At 39.3% G+C, this 13,722-nt stretch overlaps 1 protein-coding gene across 1 annotated transcript; it reads left to right on the top strand.

Annotated features, from left to right (window-relative positions):
• Nucleotides 1-676: 676 nt before the first annotated feature.
• LOC147475737 (AP-3 complex subunit sigma-like) lies at nucleotides 677-10,774 on the top strand. The gene is made up of 8 exons (XM_086582778.1): nucleotides 677-883; nucleotides 1,025-1,100; nucleotides 1,200-1,272; nucleotides 6,765-6,796; nucleotides 6,906-7,002; nucleotides 9,552-9,622; nucleotides 10,281-10,372; nucleotides 10,462-10,774. The coding sequence occupies exons 2-8, from the start codon at nucleotides 1,032-1,034 to the stop codon at nucleotides 10,523-10,525; spliced, it is 498 nt and encodes a 165-aa protein (XP_086438904.1). The 5' UTR covers nucleotides 677-883; nucleotides 1,025-1,031; the 3' UTR covers nucleotides 10,526-10,774.
• Nucleotides 10,775-13,722: the final 2,948 nt, after the last annotated feature.

Below are 13,722 nucleotides of genomic sequence, written 5' to 3'. Positions count from 1 at the left end.
ATGGGGTCACTTGGAAGTTATAGCTCTGTACTAATTGATCTGATCTATTATTCACTTAAATAATCCCAACAGGGGTACTTCATCTAATATGTTCCTTATTTGGTTTTTTTCACGGGGGTCTGTTAGTCTGTACCAGATAATGGCTATTGTTTTTAACCAATATCATCATGATTTAATATTTTTGAAGGTCAATGTAACTTTTTAGAATTATGATTGGGGATAATTATATGAACTCCACCTTCAGTGACTCTAAAGTTGCTCCATTTTTAAAAATGGACTTACTACCAGATAATGGCCATTGTTTTTAACCAATATAATCATGATTTAATATTTTTGAAGGTCAACATCTCACAAGTAACTTTTTTTAACCAATATAATCATGAATTATGATTTTTAGGGGGGATAATTATATGAACTCCACCTTCAGTGACTCTGAAGTTGTTCCATTTTTAAAAATGGACTTACAAGGGGAATTGATAGCCAATTTTTTTGTGGAAATATACATTGGAGAACACTCCCATAAAAAATCAGTTCAATTGAATATGTTTAATTTTGTAAAAAATTATTACGAAATTAAAAAAGTTGTACTTTGTATAATTTTGTAACATTTTCAACGATTTTTTACAAAGTTGTACATCTTCAAATAAACTAATTTTTTGTGAGAATGATCTGGATTGTTGGAGAGCATCTCTCTTAAAAAAATCAGCTTTTAATTCTAATTCATTGTATTTAGTTTAGTGGTGGAGTAAATTTGGAGTGACCTTAAGTGGAGTTCATATAATCACCCCCGTAATGTTATGATTAATCACTTTTTTTTCTAAAAAAAATAAAGAAGTTACGGTTAACTAGAATAGAAGAAAATTTGATCGACCTCGAGAAGAAGGTGAGTCTCTCTTTTTATAATAAAGCTTAGACGTAATCAAATGTCTTCCATAATAATAATTATTATTAATATTATTAATTAATATAAATGAAATTAATAAGGGGTTCTTCTCTGCCTTGTAATATTTGTTCCCGGGGCAAGAGCAAAGATGATACGAGCAGTGATGGTGATAAACACCCAAGGCAAACCTCGTCTTGCCAAATTCTACGAGTTCATGGTACCCTTTATCTCATTTTCATTTTCATTTTCTCTATCTAATGATAATAAAGATTCATGAATTTGGTATTGAATTTAATTTTTGTAATGTTAATGTTAGCCTGTGGAGAAGCAGCAAGAGCTTATACGTAGTGTGTTCGGGGTTTTGTGCAGTAGAGCTGAAAATGTAAGCATATTGTGAATAATTAACTGCGGAAACAACGTTATCCACACCAAACGGATCAATCCTACACAAAGATTGATCTTTCTCAATAGACAAGACTTCAACACCCTCCAAGCAATATCCCAACACTTCTCAATATCAAATAACAAACATATGAAATAAAACAATCAATGTAAAAGAAGAACAAACCACAAGACGAGATATATCGCATTGGTTCTAAATTTGCCTACGCCCACACCTTCGAGTTCCAAGCTTTACTAGATGTCCGAGAGAACTCGATTACAAGTCTCTCTCAATTCACTCACAAAGAATGAACACTCAACTCACAAAGAATTGTTCTCTTGTAATCACTCTCTTTTCTTGGTTTTGGAAAAGTTAAATTTTCCAAAAGATCGATTTTGTTTTATACCAAAACCAAAATTTCGCGATTCTTCAGAATAAGCCCACGGAGAAAAAAGCTTTGGCGCTGGCGCTCCTCCTCCTCCGGCCGGTGCGCTATGTGTTAAAAGCCATGGCCTGGGTCGCGCTGGCGCGGGTCGCGCTAAATCATCGAGTCATGAGCGAAGTCGCCACTCTGGCTGGCCTGGCGCTCGATCGTCGTGAAAACAAAATTTTCTCTACATTCTCCACCTCGGTGAGGTTTTAACACATAAAACCAAGCCGAACACATCCAAAGAAGATCACACCCGGTAAGAACACCTCCAAAGAAAGAAGACTTCGCAATCACCGCCCTTAAAGGCTATGCCCACACGGGCTCTTTCAAACATGTAGGATTTGGAGCAAGTCCAAACAAGGTTGGAACTTAACTCCGGTGACAACTTTCACAAGATATCGGCGGGATTGTCATGGGTGTCTACTTTCTCAAGTGCAACATCACCATCCTCAACCGACATCCCGTATAAAGTGATAACGGACATCAATATGCTTGGTCCGACCATGATGAACTTGGTTCTTCGCGCCAAATGAATAGCACTCGACTATCACAATACACAAACAACGTTACGCTTTCAATACCCAAATCACCTAGAAGACCTCGAAGCCATAGTGCCTCTTTCATCGCCTCTGCCATCGCCATATACTCGCCTCGGTGGTAGATAGAGCAATCAGAAGCTGTAGCATAGACCTCCAACTAACCGGTGCACCATGCATCATAAACACATAACCGGTGAGTCGATCGTCGCCTATCTAGATCACCCGCATAATCGAAATCCACAAACCCACCGACATAACAAGTGCCTCCACCATAAGCTAATCCCACATCCAAGGTACCCTTCAAGTACCTTAGTACCCATTTCATTCGCCTCCCAATGCTTTGCTTCCCGTGTTTTGCCATATACCGCTACAACACTAATCGCCTGCGGAAATGTCCGGGCGTAATGCACACCATAGCATACATCAAACTACCCACGGCACTTGCATAAGGAACATTAGCCATATGTTTTGTTCCTCCACCGAACTAGGAGAGAACTTAGGCTGAAAGCCTAAAATGCCCAAACTAAAGGTGTAGAAACCGACTTTGCATTCTCCATACCAAATCGCGGAAATTACTTTTCGAAGGTATTTCTTCCGAGATACAACTATCCGTCCGCTTCTTCCTATCTCTCATCAATCTCCATGCCCAAGATCTTCTTGGCTCCACCTAAGTTTTCATCTCAAACTTCGAGAGCTAAGTTGAGATTTCAACTTGTCTATCTCCACCATGCTTTTGGAAGCAATAAGCATGTCATCCACATAAAGCGGAGATAGATGAAGTCATTACCACGAAGCCTTCTAAAGTAGACACGCAGTCATACTTACCCGGGTGTACTTCATGTTGCATCATGAATGTGTCAAAGCGCTTGTACCATTGCAGGCGGGCGATTGCTTTAACCCATACAAAGGACCGATTCAATTTGCATACATGATCTTCTTTCAAGAACGACAAACCCTTCCCGGGTTGTCTCATATAGATCTCTTCTTCCAAGTCCCCATGCAAGAAAGCAGTTTTCACATCAAGTTGCTCTAACTCCCAATTGAAGTGAGCGACTAAACTTAATAACACACGAATGGACGTATGTTTGACCACCGGGGAAAATACCTCATTGTAGTCAACTCCTTCCTTCGTGGAAAAACCCTTTGCTACCACTCTTGCCTTGTACCCGATCTTGTCGGACTCGGGGAAGGACCTCTTTCTTCAAACACCCATTTATCAGCCGATAGTCCTTTTGCGTTGGCAATAAAACTAGGTCCCATGTGTGATTTTTATCAAGAGATTCCATCTCCGCTTGCATAGCTACTAACCAATCTCTCGTAATGAGCATCTCTAACGGCTTCCTTGAAGCTATCCGCTCATCATCTTCGATATTCGGTCATATGCCACTAAATCCACGACCATAGTGTTTCACCGGCTTCGTGCCCATACTTGTGCACTTCTTTAACTTGTCTCTGGGCCTATGGTCACCCACCACAAGTTCGCGGATGCTCTTGCTCTTCTTCCCGTTTTTGTCGTGGGTTCCATGATTCGGTTACCTCATCATGATCTAACAAGTCATCTGGCGCATCGATAACTCAAGCTCATTAGCTTGAACTTCTATAGACTCACCATTCGCTTGACTACTTCCGGAAACTGCTTGAAGATAACACGGAAGTCTCATCAAAAGTAACATCTCTGGCGACCGAGGAACTTGTGGGCTTCTAGACACCACAATCTGTATCCCTTTACCCCATTTGCGAAGCTTAAGAATATGGCCTTCTTAGCTCTAGGATCTAGCTTGTCATCCCTCACATGGTAGTAAGTCGTCGATCCAAACACTCGCAGAATACTATACTATAATCACCGGTTACTGACCACACCTCATAAGGTGTCCCGCAATCTATAGCCGGTAATCGGTGACCTATTGTATGCGGTAACACGCCATGGACACCGTGATCTTCCCAATACTCTTTTGCCTAGACCGGCATTAGACAATAAACATCTTGCTCTTTCAAGCAAAGTTCTATTCATCCTCTCTGCCATTCCATTCTGGCGTGTGGCGTGCCCTCGATCATCCAATTAATCCGGCAATTCCCTCGCATACGCCTTAACTCTTGGAAAGGTCCATAGGTATACTCGATTACCATTGTCGGGGACCGTAATGTCTTTACCTTCCTATCGTCGTGCGATTCTCAACCCTTGCCTTCCACTTCTTAAATGTCTCAAACACTTCATCTTTCGATTTCATCATATACACCCACACATAGCGAGTATGATCATCAATGAATGAGACATAATAGCGGTTACCTCCCTTGGAAGCCACCGGAGGGTCCCCAAACATCCGTATGCACATAATCAAGGATGCCTTGTTGTCGTGGTGCTTGCTTGACTTGAACTTGACTCTGCGACTTTGCTTCCCATAGACGCAATGCTCACAGGAACCCCATACTTGGCTTCTTCAAGTTCTTCAAGAACCCTCGCCTTGCTGACTTCGGACAAACCCTTTTCACTCATATGCCCTAAACGATATGCCACATCTTAGTGCACTCGGAATCATTACTACATGCACCCATCGCTACATCGCCTATCACCGTATTTACCAATCGTGAGTATACAAGGTTCCATATTTTTACCCTTCATAACAACTAAAGAGCCATTAACAATATTTAGGACTCCACCTTCCCCACAAACTTGTGGCCTTTGGAATCCAAGGTACCAAGAGAAATAAGACTTTTCTTTAGCTCGGGGAACATGTCTCACATCGGTTAGAGTCCTCACTCACTACACCATCATACATCTTGACCATATAGTTCCAATTCCTACCGCTTTACAAGCAACGCCATTACCCATTAAAATGAACCACCATCAATGCTCTCATAAGAAGTAAACCACTTTCTATTCGGGCACATATGATAGGAACATCCGAATCAAGAATCCACCTCTCGGTCATATAGTCTTGTGTGGACACACGAGACCTAACTCATCCTCTTCAGAGCTTGAAGCATAATTTGCCTCAAATTTTGCCTTTACCTTTCTTCCCCCATCTCTCTTGTTCTCTTTCTTGGTGAGGACAATTACTTGCGTAATGTCCTTTTCATTGCAATTGTAGCAATCGTACATGTTTTAAAGGCTTCTTTTGACTTGGACCTAGAATTATCATTACTTGAATAATTACGTTGGATTTAATTTCCTCTTGCCACTAGCCCCCGACTTGCATCAATGCTATTCTCTACACGTGTCTTCTTCATCAACTCATAAGAAAGAAGTGCACTCAACTTCGTCAAGATCGGCGACTTCTCTCGCTCATGAATGTAGTCATTAGATGCTCATAGCTTTCTGGCAAGGAGAATATTAAACATGCCGCTTGATCCTCATCATCCATCTTCATACCAACATTCAAATAATCCGCTAGACGTCGACGGAACTCACTAACGTGCTCTTGCATCGTTGAACCATCAACCATCATGTACCGATAAAGACGCTTCTTAAGGTACATCTTGTTCGTCATGCTCTTGGTCATATACATAGACTCTAGTTTGAGCCAAATACCGGCAGCGGTATTTTCTCCCATCACACTATACATGACCTCATTAGCAAGACATAACCGGATTGATGAACAAGCCTGAAGATCGAACTCTTCCCAATCATCATTACCCATACTCGCTGCCTTAGATTTAATCCCCTTCAAAGCCTTGTGCAAACCTTGTTGGATGAGGATGTCCTTTACTTGGACTTGCCAAATCCCAAAGTTATTCTTCCCATTAAACTTCTCTACTTCAAACCTTGCGTTTGACATCTTGGGAGCCATCTTTCAAGTTACACACAATAACCCAAAAGAAACAGTTTCACCTCGGAATTTAATCGAACACCTTGTCTACACAAATTTTTAGTACTAAACTCAAAATCCTAGGTCGTATACCTACGCTCCGATACCAATTGTTGTGAATAATTAACTGCGGAAACAACGTTACCCATTGACCAAACGGATCAATCCTACACAAAGATTGATCTTTCTCAATAGACAAGACTTCAACACCCTCCAAGCAATATCCCAACACTTCTCAATATCAAATAACAAGCATATGAAATAAAACAATCAATGTAAAAGAAGAACAAACCACAAGACGAGATATATCGTGGTTCGGCAATTTGCCTACGTCCACACTGCGAGTTCCAAGCTTTACTAGATGTCCGGAGTAACTGATTACAAGTCTCTCTCAATTCACTCACAAAGAATGAACACTCAACTCACAAAGAATTGTTATCTTGTAATCACTCTCTTTCTTGGTTTTGGAAAAGTTAAATTTTCCAAAAGACTGATTTTGTTTTTATACCAAAAACCAAAATTTCATGGTTCTTGTGAAATGGGCCCACGGAGAAAAAAAAGCGAAGGCTGGCGCCTCTGGCCGCGCTTATGTGTTAAAGTCATGATGTGTTAAAGCCATGAGCGCGGGTCGCGCTAAATCACTGGAGTCATGAGCGCGAGTCACGCCCACTCTGAGCGCGGGCGCGCTCTGATCGTGAGAAACAGAAATTTTCTCTACAAAGCAACTTTGTCGAAGCTGATTCGATATTTGGACCGGTATGCTACTGTAGAACTTTTGATACTTGTCATTGTGTTTCTTTCTTTCCCATGTTTGTGCCTCTTCAAACTTTAAATTTATGGTTGGTTGTTTCTCTCTTTTTTGCAGGATACTCGGCTAGTATACAAGCATTATGCAACGCTATACTTTGTCTTTGTATTTGATGATTCAGAAAATGAATTGGCTATGCTTGATCTTATCCAAGGTATGTTCCTTAATTCTCCGTCGACATTGAAATTTCCTATCCCATCTACACACTCTGATGCATTGAATCTTGATACTTGTTTGTTTGTAAACATGAGCCATAGAGAGTGGTGTGGTCATTGAGGGTGCATTAGTTGCCATGTGAACCTAGTTTTCCATGAACTTTGCACCGTCCTTACTAATTTCACTATGACCCCAGTGCATTTCACTCCATTGTATTTCTTGCCTTATGGCTGTCCATTTCTCGTGCTATCATCCTATACAATTTTTTGTAAACATTACATAAACAAATTTTCATAATCATCTGTGTTCCTTCAACACTGTTCCATTCTAGTAGATTTACCTTTTGAACGTCTCATGCCTTTGACATTCATAGTGGGAATATCCCTAGTCAAACAAATTTTCAGAATCATCTTACTCCGTCTGTGTTTAACACTCCAGTGCAATCCACATGTCTTCAACACCCCATTCCGCATGAGTTCCCATGCCTTTGCCATTTCACATACTTTGAGTATGGCACTTGCTATGAAATATACCTACCCAAACAAGTACTCAATTACTCGATGTGCCTTCAACACCATATCTGACAAGCCGTAGTTAGCATGACTTTCACAAAAGAAAGAAGAGAGAGACCGAGAAAATAACGGATGTAAAATTCTATAAAACGAAAATATTTTTATGTTTGGATACCATTACATAGGGACTCACTTTCCTTAAATAAGGAGTGAACACATACTTACCTACTCAATGTGGGACTAAACCACATACTAGAACTTATATATATTTCAACACTCCCCCTCCAGCCGAAATATACAAACTGTATATTTCAGGCTTGCAATTACAATGCCAACCCCAACAAAATACATTCATAAGACTACCCCTTTAGCAAATACAGAGATATCACATAAAGTATCCCTTCCAAATACAAATATATAAACCTCCAAGCTCCAACCGCAAGCATCATTCTCGAACAAGCACCCACAAGGCCACAACAACATCAACAAACAAAAACAAAGGCTCTGGACTCGCAAACAAGCACCCACAACAACATCAACAAACAAAAACAAAGGCTCCGGACTCATAGGACTGGGTAGCTCCAAAATGCTCTAGGCATATGCCGTGGAAGCTCCAATAACAACTGTTGCTCATGTAGAGGTAGCTCAAAAACTGAGTGCAACGAACAATAGAATAAGTGCTTGACCACCAAGAACAAAGGCTGAGTTGGATCCAAGAATCAATACTAAACAAATAAACACCAATCATAGTGTCAAGGCCTCATGGGTGATGTATTCAATCAAATCATGAACAACTTGGGGAGATGCAACCAAACCAACTATAAAGAATTTCATCCAAAAGCCAACTTTTCAGCACGTAACAACTCTCATCCATTAGTACTTTATACCAAAACTTTCAACACCACTTAATAGATAATGCAGAAGCAAATACTTCCAATACACCCCCTCAAATCCAAAGGCATACTCAACTCCTTATAAGCATTTTGTCGCAGACAAAATGGCAACATAAAAAATAACGAATTACCTCAACAAGAGATAGTAAAAGTCTGTGCAACACCAGAATACTCGGCACCACTGCGGCAGAAAAGAAAATCAAACCCTAAAAATCAATGAAGGCAGCATTTGATAAACTCCTCAATAAGAGGGCTAAAACAAAAAGGCGGTGAAATACCATAGAACTCGACACCACGACATATAAGGGAGTCAAACCTTTACAAGCTGAACCATAAGAGAGAGTCAAACCCTTACAAACGAAAGTGCTTATCAACCAACCAATAATCATCAGGGAGTCCTACCAAATCGTACAAGTTGAGAGAATGAGAAACTTTGACCCGTATCTCTCAACCAAAAATAGATCAAGTCAGCCAAGAGATTGGGAGCTCACCAACAAAACCAAAGGAATAGAACAAACAATAATACCATTAGATCGACAATGAATAGTAACTCGGTGAACAGTACCGGTGAACAGTAAAATAAGAGCATAAAAAAATAGAATCAACAAGAACATCACTAGATCTACTCGCCGGAAAAAATCTCCAACTCATATAAACAATACCACCAAAAAGAATAAGAGAATTTAACAAAATGACCTGAAAAAAAGAAAATTTTCATAACCGGAATCTGGCCAACAGCTAGTCACCGGACTAGAAAATGTGAAGCCCTAGGACTAAACCCTAAAGCTCTAATACCATATAAAATTCTATAAAGCGAAAATATTATTATGTTTAGATACCATTACATAGGGACTCACTCTCCTTAAATAAGGAGTGAACACATACTTTAGACTATTACCTACTAAATGTGGGACTCAACCCCATACTAGAACTTATATATATCTCAATTATGGAGAATAAAAAGATTTGGTTTGAGGTGAACATCAGAATGACTAGAGATTCCTATTGAAGGGTAGCCCACAACTTAGTTTCCATAATGCCATTTGTGTATTTTTTTACTTTTATGAAAAATTCTTGTAATGGTTTTCGACTTCCTTAGTTAATTGACATGCTACTTTGTTCACATGATCGCTCGCTTTCAGTTTTTGTGGAGACATTAGACAAATGCTTCAGAAATGTGTGCGAGCTGGATATCATTTTCAATTTTAGCAAGGTTTGGATCATTTCCCCGTGCCTTTTGAACTTTATTGATCATTTGCAAATGCCAAATGAGGAACATCATTTGGAAAGAGATCTAGAGAAAGTATAGTATAATATTGCCTCATCCTTTGCTATGACCGATAAAATTAAATGTAGTTGATCACATTTCGTATTTCTTCGATTTTTTGAACTTTCTATTTGTTGGAAAAGATGTGCCTAGAATCCTAGATTCATGTCTAGGTGCTTATAGAGATCTAGCTGAACAATCTGCTATGACAGACAGGCAAAGAATTTAATAAACTATTACTTGAATCAGCCATGTAATTTCAGGTTTGTGTTCTCAGTTCTGTAATAGGAATGTTAAACATAAAAGTGGAATTATTTCCATTTCTTCCTTCTGAATTCTTGCGATTTCCAATGAGTGCTCAAAAATCCAAGTCAAACTCAAAATTGTTTCCCTTTTTATTTTGAGTTACTCTTTTGCATGAGACATTCAGTGATTTGAATCCAGTTTTCATTAATGGAGGCCCAACTGGAATCCTTTAATCGACATGCTTCCCACTTTCTCTCTCTTTCTTGATTATTATTTCTTCTTCATTCTTTAATGGGCATGCAGTATTTGAGCCTTCTTAGTAAGCAAATATTACGTACTTATAGTTTGCTTATCTCAGATGCATATGGTTCTCAATGAGATCATATTTGGAGGTCAAGTGCTTGAAACAAGTTCTGCAGAAGTTATGAAGGCTGTTGAAGAGATTACAAAGTGCGCTCCTCTTTCCTTCAACACATACACAACTTTGTATGGTTATTATTAATTGATTGATCAATTGGTTATACTATTTGCTTAAACAGGTTGGAGAAGACCTCAAATGCAATCTCTCTAGTCTCGAGATCTGTTTCGAGTTGGCAGAGTTGATAATAGATGTTCTTTCTGAAGTTAGAGAACAGTGTTCTTACATTACTTATTGTTATCAGCTGTTACATGTTTGAGATGTATATGGATCATGTGTATCAATTTTGTTGAGCTGGGATTATCCCACAACTGAAATGTGATGCTCTTTGTCATGTCAATGGTGAGTGCTTTGTGCTACCAGACTTACCAATTCCCTGAATCAAATTCATTTATCATTCTTCTTAAGTAATGAAATTGCATCAAGTACTCAGATTTTTACAGTTTATCCAAATCATTGCAGGGTAATATTCATCGATACTGTGTGCTAGTTAGGTGCTGTAGATATTTTGTTACATGTGGTTGGTACAGATGGTAGTACCACGAGTAAAGGTTCTAGGATTCAATTCAACTAACAACTGGTCTTGAGGACAATTCAAGGAGATTGGTAGAAAAGGGTTGGGTAAGTCGGGATTAAAATTCTTGTCACTTGTCATCTGGTATTACTTTCGACAGGCAAAAGAAGAAGAGCCTCACAAAAGGATTTAAGCCTTACTTGGATGGAACTCATGGAAGTCGTAAAACCCTGTAGGCGTGTGTAAAAGAGAATTGGAGGGGAGCAAATTAATGGGTTATGGGTGAGCAATCTTCATTGTGATAGAATGTGGATTGCCTATTCTAGCTTTGTACTGTTCACTGATAGATTTCGTGGCATGAAGGACATTTACCAGGGCTCGAGCAGGAAATTCACGTTCTTGTAACTGATTGATATTGTGATATCACTTTACTACTTGTGTGGAGGAAGTACAAGTTGCAACAAATTGAAAACTGTTCAATCATCCGAAGTTTTTCTCCTCTTCTCTGAACTGCTTTTTTTGAATTCTCCGATGCAGGGTGGCACACATTGGACTCAATGGGGTTTAGTTTTAGAAGTTTTGAGATCCATATGATAAAGATGAGGTGTGGATAAAGATGAGTCCTCAAGCAATGCATTGATGTTCCCTGGAGTGTAATTGTTTTCGAGCAGATGTCAGAATACCTAAGTGATTGTCCTCAATAGATCTTGTGAAACCTAACAAAAGAGAAAGGGGAAAAATATGGAGGTAGTTGATTATCAGGAGATGAAAATCTGTAAACAATGTTGCTTAATGATGCCAAGGGAACTTGCATCCATCAAGGTAATCACCGCATTGATTCCCCATTATTGTAGTCCATTGTAATTGGATACTTCACCAGAACACCTAGTCCTCTGCTTGGTGTCTCACATTAAGTTTGCTTTTTAAAACTTCAGCACTTATGATGTGGGATTGTATAGATCCTATTTGCTTGAGCTTGTATAGATAGCCCAGTTGACAATATTGGCATCTTCCGATAAGCTCCTCACTGTCAAACAACATCGTGTTTGTTGTCCAAGTGTTCAGGCATGGATGGGGGATTTATAACACCCCTTTTTCTTTTGTTTTCCTAGTATAAAAAATAAAAATAAAAATAATAATAATGAAAATAGATAAAATGGATAGATGATAACTATCAGTTAAGGATAAAAGCATAGATAAGTGTTGTCCTTATTTTTCGGTGAGTTTTCTCCACGTAGAGTTTTTGGGGAAAAACACAACGAGAGTTTTTATACAGAAAAACGGGATTTTACTGAAAGAAGAAAGGGTTTTGAACGAGAAAGATCGTCCTTTCGCGCAACAGTCGACTTCGGTCTTTCGGGATTTTTCTCGCTGTTCGGTTTATAAACTGTGAGTAGATTTTTACGTTTTGTTGATTTCTCATTTATCAGAGATCGCAAGATCGTTCACATGCTCATTTGCTCTTCTGCATATACAACTGGACCGGCTGTCTCCGGAAACTTGTCTATATCCAGTAATACAGCGAGGGTAATAAATCGATCATGGTTGTTGTAAACCATTTTGGTCGGTTTAATGTGTTGGCTATGCGCTTTGGCGTTTTCGCCAAAAGAACCAAATTATCATGAACTGTTATAGTGTTGTTGTTGTAATATTGTTGTGTGGGTTGTTAGTTTGATTTTGATTGTTGATATTGTATTGGGTGTTGTTGATGTTGAATTGGGTGCGGTTGGGTTGAAATTGGGTGTGCTGTTGAAGCTCCGGAGGAGTGTTAATGGTGGCGAGAATTCCAAATCTGATTTGGTTGAAAGTTTTCGAGTTCAAGAATTTAGGTTCTTGCTTTGGTTAATGTTATAGGGGTTTTGAAGGGGAGTAGTTTCGGTTAGGTAGGGAAGGCTGGCGAGTGGCTGATCCGGTGGTGGCTGATCGGTGGAGGAGCAGTAATGGCGTCAAATCGAGATTGTCACTGTATAAGAGAATCACGAATTGTTGGTACAGGTACATAGGGTTTTTCTTTATGAACCAAACCGCTGGGTTCATTGTGGAGATGGATGGTCGGCGGTGGCTGTTTTGGTGGTGGTAGCGCTGGTGAGGAGGGAAGAAGATGAACAATGCGTTTTTGTTTATAGTTGGGCTTAGGCCCAATCGTGGGTGGACTTATGGGCTTTAGTTTAGATTTTCAAATTTGGATTTTTGTATTAGACTTTGGGCTTTTGGGTTAGAGGAGTTTGGGGTTGGTTGACTGCTGTTGACCCTTGGCAGGTCGACTTTGACTTTGACCAGGGTTGACTTTTGACCAGGGTTGACTTTGACCAGTTGACCCAATTTGACTTTTTAACTCGGATTATGATTTGGGTTATTAGGATAGGTCTAAGGCTATTAGCATGCTTGGCTTTAGGCTAAGACCGTTATATATACGTGTGTATGTGTATTAACTACTATGTGATATTTCAGTTTTATGATATCTGGCGTTATGACACTTAGACATTAATCTAATTAATAACGCCAGTAAACCAAATACATGAATCAAGATACTTTTTCGTTCTCCGAAATAATATATGCAATAAAGTTCTATAATCGTAAAACAAAACTTACCGCGACTCTTTTAGAACTCTCTACCTCAAGTTTTGGATTTGAGTTTTATGACCCATGATGTCATATGTTAGGTGGACATTTATTGAATGTGCCATAAAATGGCCGATTAAGCGTTATATATGGGTATCCATTGAATGTGTCATGAATGACCCGGTATTCATTAAATGTGCCATTAATGACCGTTTGTTTGACCGGCCCTGTAGAGGAACTAAGGTATTAAGCTTTATGGGTTAGTTGTATTATTTATTTTGATTATCGCGAGTGTTTGGGTTTACT

The sequence above is a fragment of the Coptis chinensis genome, chromosome 9 (genome assembly GCF_015680905.1).
Source record: "Coptis chinensis isolate HL-2020 chromosome 9, ASM1568090v1, whole genome shotgun sequence".
Taxonomy (NCBI): Eukaryota; Viridiplantae; Streptophyta; class Magnoliopsida; order Ranunculales; family Ranunculaceae; genus Coptis; species Coptis chinensis.
Note: the sequence above shows the minus strand (reverse complement) of the source record. Positions and strands in the feature narration are given on the sequence as shown.